This window comes from Cyprinus carpio, chromosome B1, assembly GCF_018340385.1.
Source record: "Cyprinus carpio isolate SPL01 chromosome B1, ASM1834038v1, whole genome shotgun sequence".
Classification (NCBI taxonomy): Eukaryota; Metazoa; Chordata; class Actinopteri; order Cypriniformes; family Cyprinidae; genus Cyprinus; species Cyprinus carpio.
In genome coordinates this window covers 11,481,552-11,504,093 of record NC_056597.1, presented here as the reverse complement: position 1 = coordinate 11,504,093, position 22,542 = coordinate 11,481,552, and the positions used below count along the sequence as shown (strand labels likewise).

At 39.2% G+C, this 22,542-nt stretch overlaps 2 protein-coding genes across 4 annotated transcripts in view; one reads left to right on the top strand and one right to left on the bottom strand.

Moving 5' to 3' along the window:
• Positions 1–11,310, top strand: part of maml3 (mastermind-like transcriptional coactivator 3) — a 113,205-nt gene extending 101,895 nt beyond the window's left edge. For all 3 annotated transcript variants that reach the window (XM_042716597.1, XM_042716598.1, XM_042716599.1), the window contains exons 3-5: positions 8,765–9,034; positions 9,212–9,287; positions 10,227–11,310. In XM_042716597.1, the coding sequence (XP_042572531.1) occupies positions 8,765–9,034; positions 9,212–9,287; positions 10,227–11,200 (1,320 nt within the window). In that variant the 3' untranslated portion in view covers positions 11,201–11,310. The remainder of the gene's footprint in view (positions 1–8,764; positions 9,035–9,211; positions 9,288–10,226) is intronic.
• Positions 11,311–15,638: 4,328 nt separating this feature from the next.
• On the bottom strand, positions 15,639–20,611 carry LOC122135861 (thioredoxin-like). The gene is made up of 5 exons (XM_042716596.1): positions 20,375–20,611; positions 17,595–17,699; positions 17,443–17,508; positions 15,910–15,975; positions 15,639–15,762 (listed from the first exon to the last, which is right to left on the bottom strand). The coding sequence occupies exons 1-5, from the start codon at positions 20,396–20,398 to the stop codon at positions 15,697–15,699; spliced, it is 327 nt and encodes a 108-aa protein (XP_042572530.1). The 5' UTR covers positions 20,399–20,611; the 3' UTR covers positions 15,639–15,696.
• Between the last annotated feature and the right edge of the window lie 1,931 nt (positions 20,612–22,542).

Below are 22,542 nucleotides of genomic sequence, written 5' to 3'. Positions count from 1 at the left end.
GTTAGAAAGGAAGCGAAGGAGGCAGAACTACTAAAGACAGCGAAAAAACAATCGACACCTGCATTGATCTGTGCTTGTTTTGGGGAATTAAAAGACACCTGCAACTCTACTTTAAATGAGTACGAATACATTATTTTCGCACATAATGTTTGGAAAAAATGGCACAACTCTGGACAAGGATTAGGCCTACTTCTTCTTAGCATATGTCAAGCGCACTCTCAAATGGAGTATACTTTGAAAGGTTGTACTGTAAAAACCCAAATAGATGATAGGCCTAACATCAATAGCAAGTGTATTAGTAATCCAAACATTGCGAAATGCGCCTAAGAATTTTTTTTTATGTGTGTTTACAGTAGTTCTAGTTTTAAACCAACAGGTTCATACGTCAGCATTATTTTAAGAAAAATGCAACAAACAGGCCTTTGTTCATTTCTCATTATGATGTCATGAAGCACATTGTGTCAGGCTGCTGTTCTTTTCCTCTCCCATTATTTCATGACAGGAGGGGAGATGCTCACTTAGCAGCTCTCTCTCCGTCTCGTTCTCTGGAGGTAATTAGTGAATCAGCCAGTAATTAGTTTGCTTCATGTCTGGTAATTCCCTCTTGTTGCCCACAATGACACTCCCAGCCATCAACAGTCAACACTGTCACGCTGTTGAAAAAAAAAAATGAAAAAAAAAAAAGACACCTCGTCTCTTCCTGTCTTTTTTTTTCCTTGTCATTGAAAAGTGTGTGTGTGTCAGTCTCGCCCACGAACAGCTCTTCTGAGGCAGTGTTGTGTGTGTGTGTTCTTAAACACGTTAACTCATCCTCTCTATTTCCCCTCTGCGCTCTGTAAGTGTGCCGGATTGTTTACCTCCCTTTTTCCTCTCCCTCCCTTTTTCCTCTCGAACAGCTCTTTTTCTCTCTCCCTCCGGAAGTCTAGGTAGGATCGGAAGTCCTCCGAGGCCATGCATTCTTCTGCCCCTCCCCCACCCATCTCTCACTAAAGACAGAACATGCAAGACAGAGAAGGAGCTGCGTGTGATGCCCTCCGCATTAACATACAACGTGATGCACACGAATACGTGCACGCATGGATACTATGCTGTCAGATACTTAAACGAATGCGCCCCATCCCAAGAGGATGAGGCCTTTTTCATTGCGTGCGTGCGTGTGTGTGTTATCTGATGAGGTCTGTCTCAGGGGTGGCTATGGTGCTGTTAGAGAGTGACTTGCTGATAAAAGGCCTGCGAGAGAGGCAGGAAAAAAGAGGGGGAGGAGGCTTCTTTGACTGGACACATAAATCAAGGCCCTGGTAATTGCTGCTCAGGAGAAAAAGTGCCTGGGAGAGGGTGGTTGTGAAACCGAACACTAAAGCCGCACTAGCGCATGCTCGCACACATCACAAACACACAATACTGTCATGTTGCAAATGCGATTATAGACAATATGGCTCCTTTCTGAAACCTAGCCCCTATATAGACAGCTACCTTGTAAGGCAGCATCTGAAATGTCACTAGTGAGTGATTTGGGACACTTTACGTAGGCAGCACTTCTTTGCCTCACACATATAGCACTGGAAGTGCACAGAGACCTAACTTGCAATTGATTCCAATGAGATTTGATGTTAGCATGTTGCTAAGCTAACAGCTTGACTCACAGATAAGCATAAAAATGCAAAGGTTGTGCTAATGTGGTGTGGTGTTGCTTTACATGAACATTGTTGAAGTGCATTGTGGGATTGTCTTTTGTGCAATGGGTCAGGGCTGCCTTAGATTTGGGCTTAAACAAGGTATCTTGGGGCATAGTTCACCTAAAAATGAAAATTCTATTATTTACTCTCCATCATGTCATTCCAAGCCTGTATGCCTTCTTCTGTAGAACACGAGAACATATTTTGAAGAATGTTGGTAACCAAATCATACCATTGACTTGTATGCATGTTAAAAAAAAATATATATATATATAAATATTTTCCATGTTCCACAGAAAAAAAGTACATCATACACATTTGGAACGGCATGAGACTTAGTAAATGATGACAGAATTTATATTTTTGATTGGCCTTCTTTTACAAGGCATCATAACATTGCCTTTTTGTACTTTTTGGTGCCTTAAAATGCTCTCTAGGTGGGCAGCTTACTAGGATTTGGAACAAAGCTCATATGTAGTATTGACACACTCTGCTTCCCTCATTCCACACGTACCCACACACTCAATTTATCAGAGCCTGAGCTTGCCTCCCTGTGTGGGAATGTTGGACAATAAAGAAAGCAGATCTGAGGCAGTGATTGGTCATTTTATCTCCCCTCTTGAGAGAGGAGCCATGATTGGTTCACTCATCCCAGGAAAGTGAGACAGTAAAAGATGACAATTAATCTGTCACAGACGCAGACGCACTTAAAAACCCTTCACCAATCAAACACCGTTTCAACAGCTTAAAACATTTCCCTCCGATCTTTCTTTCACTCTCTCTCTCTCATTCTCTCACTCGGATAATAAAGTTCATCATAATTTCTGCTTCTGTTGAGCCTTGAATAATTAGTCATGATCGCTTTCAACAAGGCACAGCTGCGAGAAACAAAGGAGAGATAAGAGGAGAAAGAATGAGAGAAGATTTTGAAACAGACACGCGCAAGCACCTGTTGTGACATTCAACTCTGAATTCTGTTGTGTTTTAAGGATAAATCTGCATATCGTATGACACATGCAGGTCGCACATATGCATGCAAATCTGCAGACTTCAGAATTACCAAAAACCATAGTAGAAAACGCTGAAGACGTATTGCATTATTGTTGGTATCTGAGAACATGAACAAATTACCCCAGATGTTTAATAAATAGTCATGTAGTAAATGCTTAGAACTTTATGAATGTCCATCATTCTGAATCTGATTTTGTGTGGCCCTCTATATGGAATTCCTTTACTTTTTTCCTTTAAAAAAGCAGAACAGAATAGCTCCAAATACTGCATTTTATCCCCAATAAAGAGAAAAGAAGAGTGGTAGACAGGAAGAGTGAGCATAACAGAGCGAGGAAGCATGAGGGAGACATCTAATTCGCTGTGCTTTTATTATCTTTACTTTCTCATCCTTACATCAGATTTCATCATTTTCTCCTCTTACCTCTACCTGCAGATCCACACAGAGAGAGTCCGTCTGTGTTTAATTGAGCCGTGTGTGCTCGCTATTTATTTCTGAAACTTTGAGGCGAAGCCAACGAACAATGCACACTTTCACGCCGCGGACTTGTCCAAACAAAGGAAAACAAGTAGGCTCATTCAGACACCGTATCTCTTGCATTTTAACGCCCATCTTTCTCAAAGGGCGATCATTTCATTTCAGGCTATTTTAAGTGACATCTGATTTTGTAGATGTGGTCACCCACTTTGGCTGTTGAAATGAACATCTGGGGGTTAACATCATCATTTGATGTTTCAGTCTGTTTACTGGAATTGTTTATTAAGGATTCATATGGAGAAATCAGAGCTGTGGATGGATTTCTATCCATAATGCTCAATGAACTGGCACTGAACCTGTGCACGCGTGAGTGTGTGTGCGTGTAATTGAGCTGTAGACAGAAATATGGCTTTACGGCCACCACTAATGGCTTCTGTGCAGAGGAACAGAGAGAGGGAGAAAGGGAATATAGAAGCTGGGAAAGATAATGCAACATGGGGAGGGAAGGGAGGGCAAAAGGTTGGGGTAGAGAGAGGTGGAGAGTTTGTGCAAAAGGGGACGGAAGAGTGGGGAATGAGGGGGTGAGCTGCAGCCCGGCCGGTCCTACCTCATAACAGGTGTGTTATAGAGGTTTTGACACAAAAGAACAGATACTCTGGCATTTCTTTGTTCTTTGTCATTGCACCAGTAGATGTGAGGATCACATAAAATATGCTTTTGTTTGTGGTCAATTTGTGATGTAGATTTCTTGGTTTTGGCTGGTGATCCTTGCCTGCCAGGCTCTCATTTGTTTGCACACATGCTCAGTAGATTTGACATAATTGATATTCAAGCAAATAATCTGATAAAGGAGGCAGCACCTGGTGGTTTCGATAGACAGTGGCCCCTCCACACCTTTGTTGTAGTGTATTTTTATTTCATCAGTCTGTTTAATCAATCCTTCTAAGGTAATGATGCTTGAGAGTAACAGTAAAGCATTGCTACCAATGTGATGGTCGCAATTTCAGTTACCAGGGATTGCATGAACTAATAAAGCACCAAGCTGCTTTGCATAAAAACGCATGCATAAATATAAGAGCAGTGGTTATACGGGGTGTATATATGCCACCAGGCATTGACCATTAAAAATTCTGTCATCCATTTGGGAGCAGCTCAAGCTTTGTCTCTGGAGTGTTTTAAGCCATATTGGGCCTCAACTTGCTAATGATCTGCCAAGGCTAAATTTATGCATCATTGGCATTGCCAAAATTCTTGAACACATTTAAGATGCCATAGCTTGAGTTGATGTGCACGTCTGTCAGTATTCAATTCAGATTTGTTGAATTGGCCAGTCACTACTACCACCACCCACACACACAAACGCCCTCATGAGGGCCGTGTGTTGGCGTGTGGTGTAATATTAGAGGGGATGTTGTGAGCAAGCCCCTCAGATTAGTGTCTGATCTGGGCCGAGGCTCACTACTGGTAATCAATGTGTGTTTGTGTGTGTATGCATGAGATCAATAAAAAAGCAATCACTCTGACTCTCTGTATTGCACTATGTATTGCTTTGTGCAAACTGCAGTGAGCTGTTTTCCTTAGCACATCCTTCAACACCTTTAACAACTACAGATGAGCTGAACTTTTAAGAGTTCCCCGCCATCAGATAGTCTTGCCTGTTTGTTTGTTTACTTTGGTAAAACCTCGCATTTAGTTGGCACCAATAGTCTTGTGTCCAGTGCGCCAACATACAGTACAGCGCTGCTGTGCTACGGGCGTCCCGAGTTCGAATCCCAAATCGAGGACCTTTCCCGATCCCACCCCTATCACTCTCCCACTTCACTTCCTGTCAGTTCTGATCTGTCCTATCATAATAAAGGCAAAAATGGCAAAAAAAAAAACACACTTAATGCTCTCACCTATAGATTAGAGTGCCATTTAGATTTTAAAATGCTTTCTTCTTAATGTGCTTAGACAACTGTACATAAGCCATTTGTAGGTTGATTTCTCCTAAAAGTGTTAGATCATTTATGTATCTACAAATACACCATCTTTAAAAGAAATCCAATATGAATTTGAGTGTGACTTTATTAAAACCTTGCACAGATAGCCTTGTGGGCAGCACGCCGATACAGCTCCATTGCGCTATAGGCGTCCTGAGTTCGAATCCCAACTCAATGGCCTTTCTCAATCCCAACACCTATCTCTCCCCCACTTTGCTTCCTGTCAGTTCTATCATAGTAATGGCAAAAAAAAAACTCACACTTAATGCTTTCACCCAGCTAAGAGCGCCATTTACATTTTAAAATACTTTCTTCTTAATGTGCTTAGACAACTGCACGTAAGCCATAGGTTGATTTCTCCTAAAAGTGTAAATACACTGAAGAACCTGTGCAGGAAACCTGTTTTAAGTCATTGTTTTAGTTCTGTTATGACAACTCTTAGAGTGATTTGCATGGTAGTGTACATGACAATGTTAATGTGTTTGGTCTTGGTGGAATAGACCTGCTACGCTGCTGCTGCTGCAGCAGAGCAAGTACAGGGACTTGCTACTGCCAATACATCCACTACATGCTGCTGAGCATGTAAGAAATTCTGCTGCTGCACATATAACATGATTACCCAATAGCAGATCTATACAGGTGGAGCTGGTGAAGGTGGAGGGTTTCTGAAGTGCGCTGCAAACTTCTACCGCAAGCATTAGCCAAGTATTTGAATGTTGATCAGCAAGCTCATTGGCTGCTGATACAGGAGAGAACCAATAAGCTGTGACGTGATGATGTGGTCATTATTTTATACTGAGTTAGATCTATCAGACTGCGCCATCTAGAGTTTCATGCCAGAACTCTGTATTTTTTTTTTCTTTTTTTCCAGTTCCATTTAGTGTACTGGTGCTACAGAAATTACACTATTTTGTTCAAAAAACTTAAAAGTTTGGCAAGTAAAGGTAATCGAACCATTTCTAGGTTGACATCTTTGAAGAGTGCAAGTTCTGTGGTGATTTCAAAAGCATGTGTTTGGGGCGGGGCTACTTGTTTGCCTAAACCATAGACTATTAAAAAACATGGACGTAGTGTCCATGACGTCACCCGTAGGATTCCGAAGAGCATTTTTGAAGCCTAAAGTAGGCGGAGCCGACCGTCGCCATCTTGGCAGTGCGTCACTGTGCATCACTCCTGGATAATCAAAAAAGGGCAAAAAGGCAGGAACTGGTTGCTGACGCCACACCCACCTATCATGACGATGGTGACAGCAGCGCCAATCCACCTGTCACTCAAGTGGCCACGCCCTTAATTATGCAGAACTTTTGCAGCCAGCCTCTAGCGGTCAGTTGACGAATTACAGTTTAAGTCACTTCCGTGTTGGCCTCACGAGAGAGAGCGGGAGGTTGCCGCTTGGCCTAAACATGGGCAGTAGGAGTGTCCTGGAAACCTGTTTGGAAACATAATTCACCCAATTACTTTTTTGGTTTTGCTACTGCTGCAGAAAATACGCACTACTACACTTTCAGTAACAATTTCAAGTTCAGTAATTATTCTGTCAGTTTGTAAACCATCTTATTATACAAAACATTCTAACTGTATTTGCACTGATCCTCCAGTCTTCAACAACCTTTTTAGTTGACAGTTTAATTTCAGAGAAAGATGACAAAGCACTAACTGTAGGATCAAGAGTGGTTCACACATGTGTGAACGAAAGAGAAAAGATGGATACGGAATCAGCAATGGAGACAGAAAGAGGAGGAAGAGAGGATAAAAGAGAGAGACTTAATTTACGCTGCTCTCTCCCGGTCTCTCTCTCTCTCGCGGCTGCTGCCCGCTGTCGTCCATCATGGCTCCTATGAGCACCATCTGCTCAACATTACAGCCACTGTTGCCTGGCTACCTGCTCTCTCTCTCTATCTCTCTGTTGCTCTTTCCTGTTTTTTTCTCTCTCTCCTCTCTTTAATGTTTTTTTTTCTGTCATTCGAGTCCTTTTCTCTCACCCCTCATCTCTCTTTCTCTCCATGCTCGGTTGAGGAGTCTTTGGCTCACACACATTATCCGGCAGGAAGAAGGAGACACATCTTTTACACCACTCATGATTAAGCCATCTGCAGAGAGAGCTGAAGGGAAAGGGGGGAGATGAGGGGATCGTGATGAAAAAGAGCATGTATGGCGGTGAGGGTGAAAGAGAAGAAAAAGAGCGGAGGTAAAGGGAAATGTGGAGGAAGGAGGGAAAGACCGAGAACGGAATGGAGACATAGGCACAGAGGTGGAAGAAATAGAGATAGATGACGACTCGAAAAGGGAGCGAGAGAAAGAGAGTGAAGGAGTGATGGGGAATAAAAGATCAACACTGCCCCCCTCTGGCCTGTCCGCTTTTCAAAAGAGATGCGTGCGTGCCGATCGGCGCACGTTTGGGCAGCATGACTGGTTAACAGAAGAGATCCAGCTGTCTACACACAGATTTGCGCTCATTGACCGGTCTGGTCTAGATTTATCTGAACAGTCTCCTGTGGCGTGTGCATGTTTGTGTTTCATTATTTATTCTGTTATAAGAGCCTCGTGGAGAGTTGGTTTAAATAAAATGATCGCTCCAGATTGGAGCCTTGCGGTTAGTGAATGTGCTTGGGCACATTGAATTATGTGGTGCTTGCGCGGATAATGCGAGTTTGAATCCAGTTTGCAACAGCTCCCCCTCCTATGCCTAACATTCCCTAGTCTAGCTCTTAATGTTCCTATTAAAAAAGTAGCAAAAGGCCTGAAAACGGTTACGTGTTGTCTCAGTTTAGTTTTCTTGGACGTCAGATCTGTAAGACTATAAACACTTGGTCTGTGTCTCATGACTCTTTGTTTTGGATCTCAGTTTATATCGTCTCAGACAAGACCGCAGTCTATTTCCAGTGTGCTAGAAGTAATTTTATATTACCTTCACCATTATTCAGAGGGAAATCTTTTCCTGACCCCACACAGGAGAAAGAGATCTCCACAGCTCCCATTATCTTTGTTGTGAGGTTTTATTTTTTGTTCATTAGGGATCCAATTTTGATAAAAGTATGCCAGGTTTAATGTATGACATTGTAAAAATTAATTCTACATTTAATCTTTTTTTAAGAAGTCTCTTGTGCTCACAAAGGCTGCATTTATTTTGATCAGAAACAGAAAACTGTGAAATATTATTAAAATTGATTATCATATATATAAATAGATAATATATATATAATATTATATATATATATATATATATATATATATTCTATTTTGATATATTTTGCAATGTAATTTAATCCTGTTGTAATTAAGCTGAATTTTCAGTAGCCATTATTCCAGTCTTCAGTGTCGGACGATCCTTCAGATCATTCTAATATGCTGATTTGCTGCTCCAGAAACATTTCTTATCAGTGGTTCTTATCAATTTATGTTCAAAATTTTCAAAAGAACAGCAATTATTTGAAATAGAATTCTTTCATAATTTTGTTGTTTAATTTAGTAACTGACAGTTCACTCTGAAAATGATCTGTTAAGCAATTAGAACCATATTATGTCTCTTAGTTGTCAATATTTTAATGGCTGAATAAATGAAGTGAATCATCTGTTATACAGAACACTCTCTGATCAGCTCTCTTTTCTCGTGCCTGTAGGAAGGTGTGGTTGGTCTGCCGCGACAGGCTGGTGGAGTCCAGCCACCTCACGGAGGACCAGGGGGTGTGACCTCATCAGGGCCTAATGGGGCGGGGCCTGGCGGCTATCTGCCCAATCCACAGCAGCAACAGCAGGCGGCCATGATGAAGCAGATGATGGCTATGGAGCAGGAAAAGAGGGTCCAGCTCCATCTGATGGAGCAGCAGAAAGCACAGCTAATGAGAGAACAGAGACAACAGCAACAGCAGCAGCACATGCTGGCAGAACAGGTGAGTGCCACTGACAGTGCAGGGCTTTTGTTTAAAATACTCGTATGAAATATCACACTTGTGAGTGTGCAAGCAGCTGCTGACCCTCTGTGACTTCGGAGTTCTGCTTTCTAAAACTATTGATAAGGAATTTTGATATTCATGCATTTTTCAACTTTGCTTCCCTTCTTTTTCCAGTTACAACAACAGCAGCATCTCCCCAGACAGATGAGTCAGGCACAGAGGAATCCATACCCGCTCCAGCAGTTTCAAGGCAAGACACACACAAGTACACATGCCCAAACACGAAACACTTTGCCACTAGTTGTAATGACCATATTACTTTGTGGCCCAGTGGCTTATGGTGTTTAGCAATGCAAGATCCTGAAGTAAATAGTGAATCTCAACTCTTCCTTTAAACCTCTAAGTGCATTTCTCCATTTCAAAATAAAGATAATTTTCTCATTCACATTAAAAAAATGCTTGCCACTTAAACACCCAGTGCATCTGTCAACATTTCTAATGAACACACACTTTCATTCACTTAAACTTAGACTGTTGCAGTTACAGGGAGCCCATCTTTTGATTATTTTGTTGCTGAATGTTAAATTTAAATTTAGGCACCAGTGGACAAAATATTTCATAAGTTTCTTTGGTTATTTGACTTAAATCAAAATCAGTTCATTTGCGGGACATCTTTTACATACATTAAATGCAGGTAAAAGTACAACTTCTGTCTACTAGAATGGAGACTAAAATCTCATAAACAGTTTGACAAAATTATATTTTAATATTTCATATCAACAGTAAAATCTGACAACAATATCAGAAATGCAGCTTCATAAGCTCAAATTATGCGGAAAAGCAGTATTTTTCAGTCGTGTGTTAGGGCTACAAGCAGGAAATCCGTTTTATTTAGCTTTATATCAATTTTTGTTTGATGCCTTTTTGTCAACATAATTTAACATGTTATACATATGTGTTCATCGAAGCTGTAAGGTGTCAAACATGGAATTAATAATTTGATGCACAGACATCTGAAGATTTCAGTGTGCAGTTTATGTCATCATATACAAATGATAGTGATTCGCTATGCATTTGAAACTGTGTACTTATGCCATTTGACTTTAATTGAAACAAGCCTTTGATGTACTGGAAATGTAATAAGAACAACAGATGTCAGTTAATATTATTTAATTGTAAATTATTTTAGGCACGCCCCAGGAGATGGCAGCAAGGAACCAGACACTGCAGAACATGCGCAACGCTCGACTTCTGCAGCAGCAACAGAACCCCGGGATACTGCAGATGACGCCCGTCCAGAACTCGGGTGGCATACCTTCGCAGGGTGACATGAGTATGGCATACGGAGGCCAGGCAGGTACACAGACTGGGATGTACCAAGGGATGAACCCAAATATGGGCCAAATGCTCCAGCAGCAACAGCAGCACCATCCCAACCAGCCCGGCATGGTGATGGCACAGAGACAAGCGGGCGCCGGCGGGCAAGGGATGGTCGGGGGAGGCGCCGGAGGCGGGTATGGGCAGGGAATGCTAATGAACCCGTCACTCCCGCAGCAGCAAATAAAATCAGCCATTGTTGCCCCTGGTGGGCAGCCGATGGCCAAAGTTCAGAGACTGCAAAGCATGATGGGAGGCGGGGGCCAGACGTGGCCGCAGCAGCAGCAAAACATACAAGCCATGGGCGGAAGGACTTCAAACGACATGGTGGTGTTTAACAGTAACCCTGCATACGCCATGCAAGGTGGCCAGGCTCCTAGAATGGCCAAGCAGCATTTCACACAAGCGATGGGTGGACAGACTATTGTGGACCCTCGTTCGATAAACCCAGCAGCAATGGGTGGGCCGATGATGCCGCACATGGCAGGGCAACCAAGGACCAACCAGCCGCGGGGAATGGTGATGCCAGGCATGAACCAGGGTGTGCCCAACATGGCCGCTTTCGGACAGGGCCCTGCTCAGGGCATGCCGGGAGCATCGGGAGGGGGTGGGCCGTACATGCCAGGGGGTCAGCCTCAGGGCTACCAGAGGACGTCCAGTCAGGACCTGGCGTACGGTTATGGCAGCCAATCAGGGGCTGGGGCCGGGGTTTCATTCGGCTTGTCAGATGGGACTGATTTGGATTCGACGGAAAGTTGGATGGAAGAGTTTTTCCCCAGCCAATAGCGTAAGTTTTTTTTTTAAACAGGACAATTTTATGGAAAATGTGATTTTAATGTTTTTTTTTAATTACATGGTCGAAAAAATCTAAGAAATATATTACATGTTGTGTATTACATGTGTGTGCTGTCACAATATTTAAACCAATTCCTCTCTGTTTGGGTTGCTTCTCAAGTAAGGATCTGGTGTTCTGTTTTTTTTTTTTTTTTTCTGTTTTTGAAGAAATACCCAGTTTGGATTTGATTCCTTTCTGTCTTTTTTTCCCCTCTCATGTCCTTTCTGCTGCATTAAGGGCAAGAGGCACTGAAAACCTGCAAAACAGCATTGGGAAAGATTTTAATGGATGTGTTTATATATCGTTTTTAGTTCACCCTTATTCTGACATCCTGTTCCTGTATGAAAGTGTGTGTGGAAATTTGAGGTGGGCCTTTGTCAACAATAGATCCCTTTTCCCAAACCAAACAGTTCACCCACACATCTTTCTTCTCTGACGTATCTTCTCTCGCTCCCTTTTTCGCTGCTCTTGACATGTGTTCATCCTCTGCATTTGCTCTGCTTTGTGCTTGTGTGTGTATGAGCATCACAACAAAACACATCAGACTCTGTGTGCTCTCAGTGCATGCAAGATGGATGCTCTGCTGTCGCTAGGCGACCAGTGTCAATAGAAGAGTGAAGCCATGTGTGTGTGTGTTAATATAGCTTGAAGAGATTTGGCAGCTACAAACGTCTCCCTCCCCTCCCTAAAACTGTGAGAAAGATGTTTTCTTTAGTCACAATGGCAGCTAGAAAGGATACTATGACATGTAACTCATAAAGTATAAAGATTTTAACAGCCCACAGACATTTGCGTTTTAATTCATACATCTAGAATTTTAATCCAATATTTAAATTCTAACCAACATTCTATTTTCTTCCTTTCTTTACCTGAACATTATTGCTTGTGGACACTGGTTAAAGATATTTTAAAAAGAAAAAATGAAATACACCATACATACTGTATTTCCGCTGATGGGTCATACCACTTTTCATCTTTTATTTTACTCTTCAGATGACAAATATTTATTAGTTTCTGTAACGTTTCATTTCACTGCACCACTTCCAGCTCTTGAACACACTGACACTGCTTTCCCTGCTACACAACGCCTGACAGGAAAGACAAGCACATCAAGACAACATCAAGCCAACTGTATTGCATACAACTTTCTCTTTCAACTGTGACAAATTTTCAACCAAAACAAAAATTGAATTAATTTGCTACTATATTTCCTACCCATTTCCTCCAACTTGTGTTCATTGTTGTGAGTTTGTCAGCTAATTTCAAACGAAGTCTCAATATGGTATCTTACTAGCCAGACTTTAGTTTTTTGTTGTTTACCTTGAGATGGCACACAAATAAGAAGATCAGTCTCTTCTGCTCTGTTGTGTGTTGCTGCGCTATTATGGTATTATAGTCATGGTGTCTTTGTAATCAAACTCTAGTTTTATTGTTTCCGCTCTCTGAAGAATGAGCATGAATGTAACATTGTGACTGACTTGCCCTTTTTTTTATTTAGTCTTAATGGGAGATTGACCGCATTCACATCTTCAGTGTTTCGCAGTGTTATATTGTTGCCCTGTCAAGAGGATTGCAGATGGAGAGGGAAAAGCCCACGTCCTCGTGCCGTCTCACCAAATATCAACAATCTGGGACCAAGATGAACATGTTTTTGATTTTTGTTGAAGTCATCTAGCTTATCTTTTTCTTCTTTTTATTTCGTACTGGTGCTGACATATATGTGATGGATAAAGATATATATCAGATACAGTTATTTGTAAATATGTTTTTACAATTTTAAATACATCAGAGGATACGTCTCTACTCACTGTAAAGATATTGCTGTTTAAGATAGAGAAGTATTTTTATTTCATCTTTTTTTTTCGACTTTTAAACTCATCTGAGCTATACCATTGCACTTCAGACAATGTCTTACTACTAATTTGTAATGTAAACCTCCTCTAATTTTTATTTTGAAGGTTTTTTTCTAGTTTTAAAATTTTACTCTATCTAAAGCAGTGCTTTTTTCCCCCTTCTTTTTTCATGTACAGAATTATGTAAATGGTAATGCCAGAGAGTTACAAAGAATTTGTTTTTCAGAAAAAAATACATTAAAGAGATTGATCATTAAAAATGTTCTCATTAAAATATGTCTCTGCAATTTATTTGCTTGAAGGAAAGAGTATAGCAGTATTGCAAGTTTGATCTGTTTATATATCAGTTTAAATTATACAAGAAAGAAACTGAAGAAAATGAGAAAAAAGTGGTAAAACAAGAAATGGGCCATAGTTAAGGTAGGTACGTATATTTTCCTTTAAGGAAAACGAGACAGTGAGGGGCAGACTGTTCAGTGGTTTGTAGGCAATATTAAAATGTTCTGATAAAACTGAAATTTACACACGAATATGACCGACAGGGAATCTATCCCTCACATCGTTGTCATTTGTGATTGTGTCTACCACGAGTTAGTCTTTATCAGAAAGAAAGAATAATAAATGAAAGTAATAAAAAAAAATGTACATTGTTGTTGCTTGTTTGTATAAAACCTAGTAGGAGAAATGGTAATGAGAGACACAGGGCTGGTGTCTTTATATCCTGATTAAAGGCACATATGCTAAATAGCGTTGTTTAATATCATCACTCCCCTTCTCTTGGTATCTTTCTCTTTTGTGCTGTGCTGCTTTGGCACGCTAGCTTCTGATTATGATGAATGGAGAAGTGTCACTATGACACTGCCATTACTCATCTTCAGGGGTGAGACAACCTCGCTGTGACAAATGTGAGGGAGAGAGAACGGGGGTTGAGGACGGAGGTTTGTTTGGATGTGCTCCAGAAGAGTAGAGATCAGATATAAACACACAGACTGCCCTGTCCCGTGGGGTTCCCTGCTAAATGGGGTCACCTAGTCCCTCAGCACTTCGTCCATTAGTTAAATAAAATCGTCCTTTAATCTGATCTAATAAAAACAGCCAGTGCTGCGAAACCACCAGCAACCATCTGGAAGACCAGAACAAATCATGTGTGAGTGTTCTTCCACTTTTTTCCTTCCACATGTGGCCTATTGCTTGATTCTAATCTAAGTAAAATGTACAAAACACATTTAATAAAATAATTAGAACATGGAATAAAATGCTATTTCCCTTTTAATAAAGCAAATATGAAATAGATGGGAATTAAGTAATCTTTCGCTGAAATACATCATGTTTTGCATTCATTCAAATTTAAAACATAAGGACATTACAAGATTGGCAAACATAATGACAATTTAGGTTTAAAATATGGTTTTATTGGACAGTGCATAATTGTGGGCCTATATAGAGCTATGTAGCCTACTGTAGGCTGATTGATCCTCATAACTTTGTTCCTGTAATGACCGCTAGATGGCAGCAAGACTCTTATTTCAACAGGACAGAGACGAGGCCTTCTCGAAAATGATTGCCTTACAAAGTTTACACCCTTACCAAAATGTCATCAGAGTAACGTTTGTTTTCATAATGTCTCTCTTCTCAAAGCAAAACACTTTCTCTTTCACTTGTAAGTCTATTCTAACATCCATAACACACTCAATATAAAGCCTGCACACTAGCTGTTTGATTCCATCCATAATTTTGTTGAGACACATTTCAGGAATTGTAAAAGATTCCTTGTTATTGGTCTTTTATCACTTCAGGGGTCATTTTCATGAATATGCATACTTCTTGAGTGGCAGTGGCCAAAAAACAAAAAAAGGGCTGTTCCCCAAACCTATGGTCAAATATTGATACCATTTTATCCTTGTTTCTTTGGTGGAAGTGGAAAAAAAAGGGATGTTAGGGATGTTCTATGGTAAATTTTTTATACCATTTTACATTCTCAGTTAGTTTTTAAGTAACACAAACAATGGAGTTAACTATTCACACACTGTTTGAATAGAGATGCCTTTTGAGATTGATGTGATTTACACACACAGTAGCATAGAAACAGTCCCTCTTTCTGTAGAACCTGTTGATCAGGATGTAAAATTGCCAATGCTTGACTTTAAATAAGATTACCTTGGTGATAAAGATGCTAGAATAAAATCTACTAAACACATGATTGCAACCCCCGTCCAGACACAACAAGCTGGTCACAAACAATTCATGCAACTACCAAAAAAAAAAAAAAATTTTTAAAAAAATGGACAAATGAGACAACCTGTCTAACAATATGAATGCTTAAAGTTTAAAAAAATGGACATATGTGTTATTTTTTTTTTATTTTTGTTTGTTGTTTTTTAAAAAGCAGAATATCAACATTCTCTGTTATTTTTTACAGCGGTAATCATGGAAATGGATGAAAGATTTTGTAAGGCAGATTTGGACCTGCTAAAATCGCCGTAAAACGACTAGAAAATGACAGTTAATAACTGAATAACAAAGTGGGGAGTTATTGTTTGTAAAACTGGAGCTTAGGCTGCACAGGTAACATTTATGAGTGGGTCATATCAGGCTTAGCCTTTGAGTTGTTTCAACATCTCTTCCAGTTTATCCTTGTTGGACCCAGAGAACTCGTCCAGCTACAAGAGAAAACAGCAGATTAAATCAACTAAACAATAACTGGAAGTAAATCAAACTCAGCATATTCACAGAGACATATCTTTAACTTTGTATAGTTGATATGTGACTATTATTAGCTCAACTAGAGGAAAGACAACAGAACAAACCTTCTTTCCGTTCTTGTAGAAGTGGAATGTTGGCATACATTTAATGTCACAAGACTGGGCGACATCCTGCAAAACACAGAACATCACTTTAATATTTCTTAAGACGCTTTATTGCTCTAATCCAACTGCATTTATTTAAAAAAAAAAATAAATCAGCTTTTTGTATAATGTAGACCAAATTGTAAAAGTTGAAGAAAATCATGTAAAGAAAATCAATGCATTGTGCAAATATGATTGAATAAAAATAGGACTTGCAGGGCACATTCAGAAAAATGAACAGAATCAAAAAAAAGTTTGGTTTGGATGAAGGCTATACAGAGCATAAAGTTAATGTAACTCTGCTGCCCTCTAGTGGTACACATCATGAGCTAAACAGCAAATTAAGAACCCACTTCCCCTTAAAAAAACAAAAACACCAACAACCTTGGGCTGACATTTCTTTAATCTAAATGGATGTAGGCCCAAACTATGGTTGCATGAGGAATGAACAAGAAGATTCATAAAAGCCAAAGCTTTTCCTCTCATACAAGAGGAGTTTCTGGTGAGTGAATTACTGTGAAACGGTCATATTGAATTCCTTCTGGCTACCAGTTTCAGTCCAAATTTTCACACTGGCCTGTCTGTTAGTTTACTAACAAACATAAAATTTTGGTGTTCTCAAATAGTGCTCTTAAGTGAACAGCAGGTAATTTATGTACATTTATAACACTACACTTTGTCTTTTCCTACCCTGGAATTAAGTTACATAAAAGCGCTGCCATGTGAGTGTTTCTAATACAAAGACTCAGGGACTGACGGCAAATTCAACATCTATCTCCCTTCAAACCAATGTAATCAATCTCTTCATTATTTTCCTCATTTGGAAAGTCACAGAAATGCTATTGTAGATATTTTTTATCATTGAGGCAAATGAGAACAATTTATTTTTGTTGTAGTTTCCCTAACCATTATATACATTTTGACAACTATAATAAAAAAAATTCTGCTTCTGAGAACCCCACAAATGTGAAAAGGGTCTATTACTAGATGATAACCTGGAATTTTTTTGTTACTCTGAGCTGTTCATGTCTTCGATGGATTATGCATTTCTATGGCAACACTATTAATGCAACCATGAATGTGTAATCTGAATAATAAATTCACAAAATCACAATACTTCAACTAACAGTTATGCAAATGCTTATAATATGCTTCTAAATTTTATTAAGCAGGACATTAGACATTAAATATTAAGCTCTGTGCTAAACTTATGTGTGTCTTTCAATATTTTTCAAATTAATTGTTCATTAACAAGAGACAAAATAGGAATTCTTAAACAGAAACCTTACAACTAAATTACATTTCACTTCAGTCGCTGGCATTTTGAGTGGCTCCACATGACCCTGTGGCAGTCAGGTAAATTGAACTCTTAGAAAGTTACAAGTTCTACAAGGACATGAAAGCTTTTTACAAGCTGGGATCTCATATTAACTGTGATTCCAAGATTTCCAACATGATTTTTACAACACTACAGTACCAAAAAAGAAAACTCACCTGTGCATCATCTACATCCACTTTGAGGAAGACCACATTAGCATAGGATGGATTTTCAGACAGGCCCTGAAGTGAGGAATGACAATGAGAATCTGTGTCAAAGTCGTCTGTTCAAACGACTCCTACATAGTGATTTAAAGTTGGTTCCTTACCTTGTAAAATGGCGCGATCATCTGACACGGCCCACACCATGTGGCTGTAAAATCCACCACTACAAGCTTGTCACCTGCAGCAGCTAGAGCTTTGTCAAAGCCATCCTGTGAACACAAACCAATGTTGGATTTCCTGTTTTGTCATCACTGCAATTCTTTAAGATAGTGTTGCTGTGGACCCTTGTTTTTTAGAGGCATCAGCACAAACACACACACACACAAATGGTTCATTTAATCATGGATTTTATCTACATTCACAGCATTCCAGACTGTGGAGTGGAAGCAGAATGTGTTGAATAGAGATCAAATCTGGTACTCCACTCCACTTTTATGCTGCTCCAGACCAGTTTTCATTCCATGCATTGCTTGGTGATCCACAAAGCTTGATGCTTTGTTTTCATTGTTGGAGAAGAAATACAAACTGGATACATTTTTCCAGTTACACAATGAACTACTTTTATATAGAACTGTTTTGAAAAATAATGCTTAAAGGGATAGTTCACCCAAAAATGAAAACTCAGCATTTACTCACCTTCAAGTTTTTATGATCCTATATAAGTTTCTTTCTTGTGTGGAGCATAAAAGATGATTTGAAAAATGTTGGTAACCAAACAGTTTCACGGTAGCCATTAACTTGCATTACAGGCAGGGGCGGAAGCCATCACTGACCCAAAACTGCTGTTTGTGTCCCTTTTTTTCTTGACAAGAAATGCATTTACTAAGATGTGACCCCGCCGTATCTCTCTATGACTACATCAAACGGGGAAATTTTCAGACACGCACTTCAGCTTCACCTCAGCTCAGTGTCAGGTGCAAAACAAGCAGAAGCACTACAGCAGCCAAATGAGCTTCAGCAGAACAACTGTGAACTGCAGTCTGATGAGATGTTACTATATGTCAGTAAAACACACTTTTCTGTCCCATCAGCCGTTTTATTGTGCTCACGGCACACACTCTTCAACGGCACGCAAATATGTGGTGCATGCTCTTTATCACTTCATCATAAATAACCCGCACAAGAAACTATGAGCATACATTCCTAGTTCTGTCATCAGCTAAGTCATGAAATTACCAAAAAGGTGATTAAAGCTGCAAAATATGCATGTATACACAGCACAAAAAATTTACTAAAATATATTCTGCAATTCGAGATCACAATATAAGGCACAAGCTGATATGTATTTTTTTTATTTGTAATCTAACGCACAAATAAATGTGATAACAGTACACTTATACTAGAAAATAAGCGAAAATGAAACTATTTGAATGCATAAAATAACTAATTTTACATTCTGGCATTTAGGTCTACTGTTGACTTCCCGCCCTTTTCACATTTTAATCACTGTTTGCATGCCCCATCCATGAGTATGCAATGTTCAGAGAGCAAGCATTTGGGAGTTTTAAGAAGCTGAATAAGCAATAAAACTATTAAAAATACCTGGAGGTGAGGAATAATAATAATAAAAAAAAAAAAATCATATTCTCTCAGTATTACTTGATCTAATTCACAAATCTCAGTTATAGTTAAGCAGAAATTTATTATACTCAATTGTGTTTTAGGCACTAAAACAGTCCAGTAAAAACATTTTTATATTGAAATAATAAAGATTTGTGTGCCACCCCAGACTGGTTGCTGGTCCCTTCCAGGTTCCTCCACTGATTGTAGGTAAAAAAAATAAAAATAAAAAAAACCTATGGAAGTGAGTGGCTACCATCACCTGTTTGGTTACCAACATTCTTCAAAGCATCTTCTTTTGTGTAAAGCAGAAGAAAGAAATTCATTCAGGTTTGGAACAACAAGTGGGTGAGTAAAACTATTTTCATTCTTGAGTTACCTATTTCTTTAACTTTATTGTGTAAAACAATTGTGCTATTTAATGTATAACCTATACTATTTGCTATTATTAAATTGGACATAAATATATACAGACCACATGTCCTAGGTAACAACACAAAACCACATCGGTAGACCATCAAGGTCAACATTTGGGAAGAATTATTACACGATTTATCTTTAACAGACGCAATCAAATAATAGGGCGCATCTGACTACAACAAACAGTAAGAAATATACCGACATTTAATAATGTTCTTGTACACCGTCTAGTCTTCTTCACTGCGGCAAAGGATCAAATGCTCCCGTGCCAAAAAAAAAAGACAAGAGTCCCACCAACGTGACCTGATGGCGCGCTTGGGCTGGAGCATGTGTCTTCAGGCCGCGACCGCCGAAATAAACGATATGTTAGTAAGAGCGTGCTGATTTAGTTTTCTGGGTGAAACTATGAATGAGAACACGTTAATTTCAAGGGTTTTCAAGGTTTAGACCACACTGCGTTCTCGCAAGCTGAAAGTTACGTAACGAAGCGACATGCAAGCTGCCACAAAACTATGCATTTCACGTATTTTACAACACAACTGTTGCAGTGCAGATAACATCAAATGAATTTCATGAAAGCGGTATATCATGGGCGAAAACTAAGCATGTTTGGTATCTGCTGTAGCGAAGTAACGTAATGTTAAAGAACTGGTTAGCTGATAGGCTAACGTTAACTACATTTTTTACAAACACAGTCTGAACTGACTTATTTAAGTTTATTTCTTCCTGATACTTTGGGAATTCTCACACACAGCTGTTGAATTTTCAACAAACTTAAATGAAACCGGATTGATGGGCAGTTAGTCAGCAAAAACGTGTCCGCCCTATGCATACCGCGTGATTTTGAGTAAAAAATAAATTAAAAAAATATATATTTTGTCTTGAATTGAAGCAGCGATCTTACCTGATCTTCAATGACGACGATCATTTTCTCGCTTTACTGCTGTCTGGAGCTCAGAAAACAAATTTTCAACTCACTCGCCCGGAAATGAGCCTCTGCTCTGTCTGAATCAAGCGTGCAGTCTAAAAAGCATCGCCTCATTCAAAAAGCCCTACCCCTAAACGCGCTCACGCTGGTGCACTACAGGCCAGAAATCACGAGCCCTACTTGATTGTTTGGGGCTCCGTGATGTGGGAGCAGCACTGGACATTCTTGCTGCATTAGGTGTCTGTAAGATGTTTTAGATATTTTACAGCACTTAATTTTAATAAATCCACGTGGACAAAGGTCTCAAGCAATCCATTTTAAATTTGCATAAACAAATTTTCACCACACTTTTAACAATTCACTTAAGTTAACTTTACAGTGATTGTACATTTATAGTAAAACACTTTTTAGTAGCCAGCAAGTGGTACTTTCTAGCATTGCAATATAACTTGTGTTGAACTGAAATCATTACATTCAGTAGTTTCTGATTATCACAGTGCAGATATTTTATCTAATAAACTTGTCTTGTTTGCAAACAGGTGTGAAAAAATAAAACATGTTCATGTTAAAATAATGAATATTAAATAGACACAGTCACTACCTGTGATGAATGACACCTGCTAAAAATACCCCATTAAATAAAAAAACAGATGGTAAATTATAAATGAATACATGTATATTTGAATGAGACTTTATTTATTTTGTTTATTGGAGAATGCATGATTTTTTAAAAATGTTAAGCGTTCACACTGCTACACAGATAATTCTCAGGTCTAGTTCCATACGCTGCTCCTTTTTTCTGTTCTTTTGGACAGCTTTCCATTTCTCTCAGCCTGTTCTGTGATGCCTCATTCCATCCCATTCAATCATGTTAATAGTTTTCTTCGAACACTGATGAAAATGCATGAGATGGTGGTGATGAGTGTGTTGTTTTAGGATCTGGAAATGATTAAGCCTTGCTCTTTGAAGTCTCTGAGTACGATGTTGCCACAGATACAAAACATCCTTCTCTTTCTGTCGCATCCTTCATCCAGGCTCGTAGCTATTCACAGATTCCAGGTGTTTTGTCTCCATCATTTGGAAAGAAAGCCTTTTATTTACAACTGCTTAAAGGTCATATGAGGGCGGTTGTATAGCCTTAAAAGTTTGTCTGAGACATGACCATAATGTTAGTTTAGTAATGAGATCTAAGATGGCCTGTGAAGGCTTTCACTGTGGAACATAGGATTTGTGTAAACAGCTACTTTTAAAGCAGTTCACACATCACAGTGAAATGATGCTAAATCTGTTGGAATAGTATTACAACAAAATTTCATTTCAACAAATTAAATATTAAATTATTTGTTTTACAAAAACCTGGATGAATGTGAAAATGCTGAGATGTTTTGTTGGTATAACTGTGTGATGCAATAAAATAAAAAAAAATTTAAAAACACTGCAGGAAGAAAAAAGAAGAGCAAAGACATTGTGTGGACTTACTAGTCTTCAGTCCACACATGATGTTCAATTTAAAAGCCAACATTTTACAGAAAGACTGTAATTATAATTAAATTGTAAACCTTAATGAAAGCCTCTCATATCTAATCAGTCCACAGCTCTAAAGCGGTGATTGTAAATTGGACCTGTCTTGCTTTGTTTACCGTTTCCTAGGTGTTTTGTATCTCAGTTGTAGACAGTGTATCAAATGAATCAGAAAAAAAAAAACAATACATTGAAAACCTGGAGACAGTCCCAATTTACAGTAGGAGACAAACTAACCTGAAGGCAAAAGAATGCCAGCAGGGAGTGCCCTAACATAAGAGTAAAGAGAACACGTGAATGTGACTGTTTAACCAGCTCAGGTTGTAATAATAGTAGTAATATGAATATTTGTACCATAAAACTTATTTGTTAAAGCAACACTGTGTAAATTTGGGCGCTCTAGCGGTTAATAAACAGAACTGCACGCATCCCGCGGAAGAACATTCTAACCGGAGCTACTTCTCCAAGTTCACGTCTATGGCGATTCACGCAGGTATGTGTTATTTACTCCGCAGCGGTGACGACCTGAACAGTCTACAATAGTCCAAAATAATCACTTATTATAAATGTACCATAGTGATTTGGGATAGGACAAAAAGGCGGCTTGGTAGATTAATTTGTGA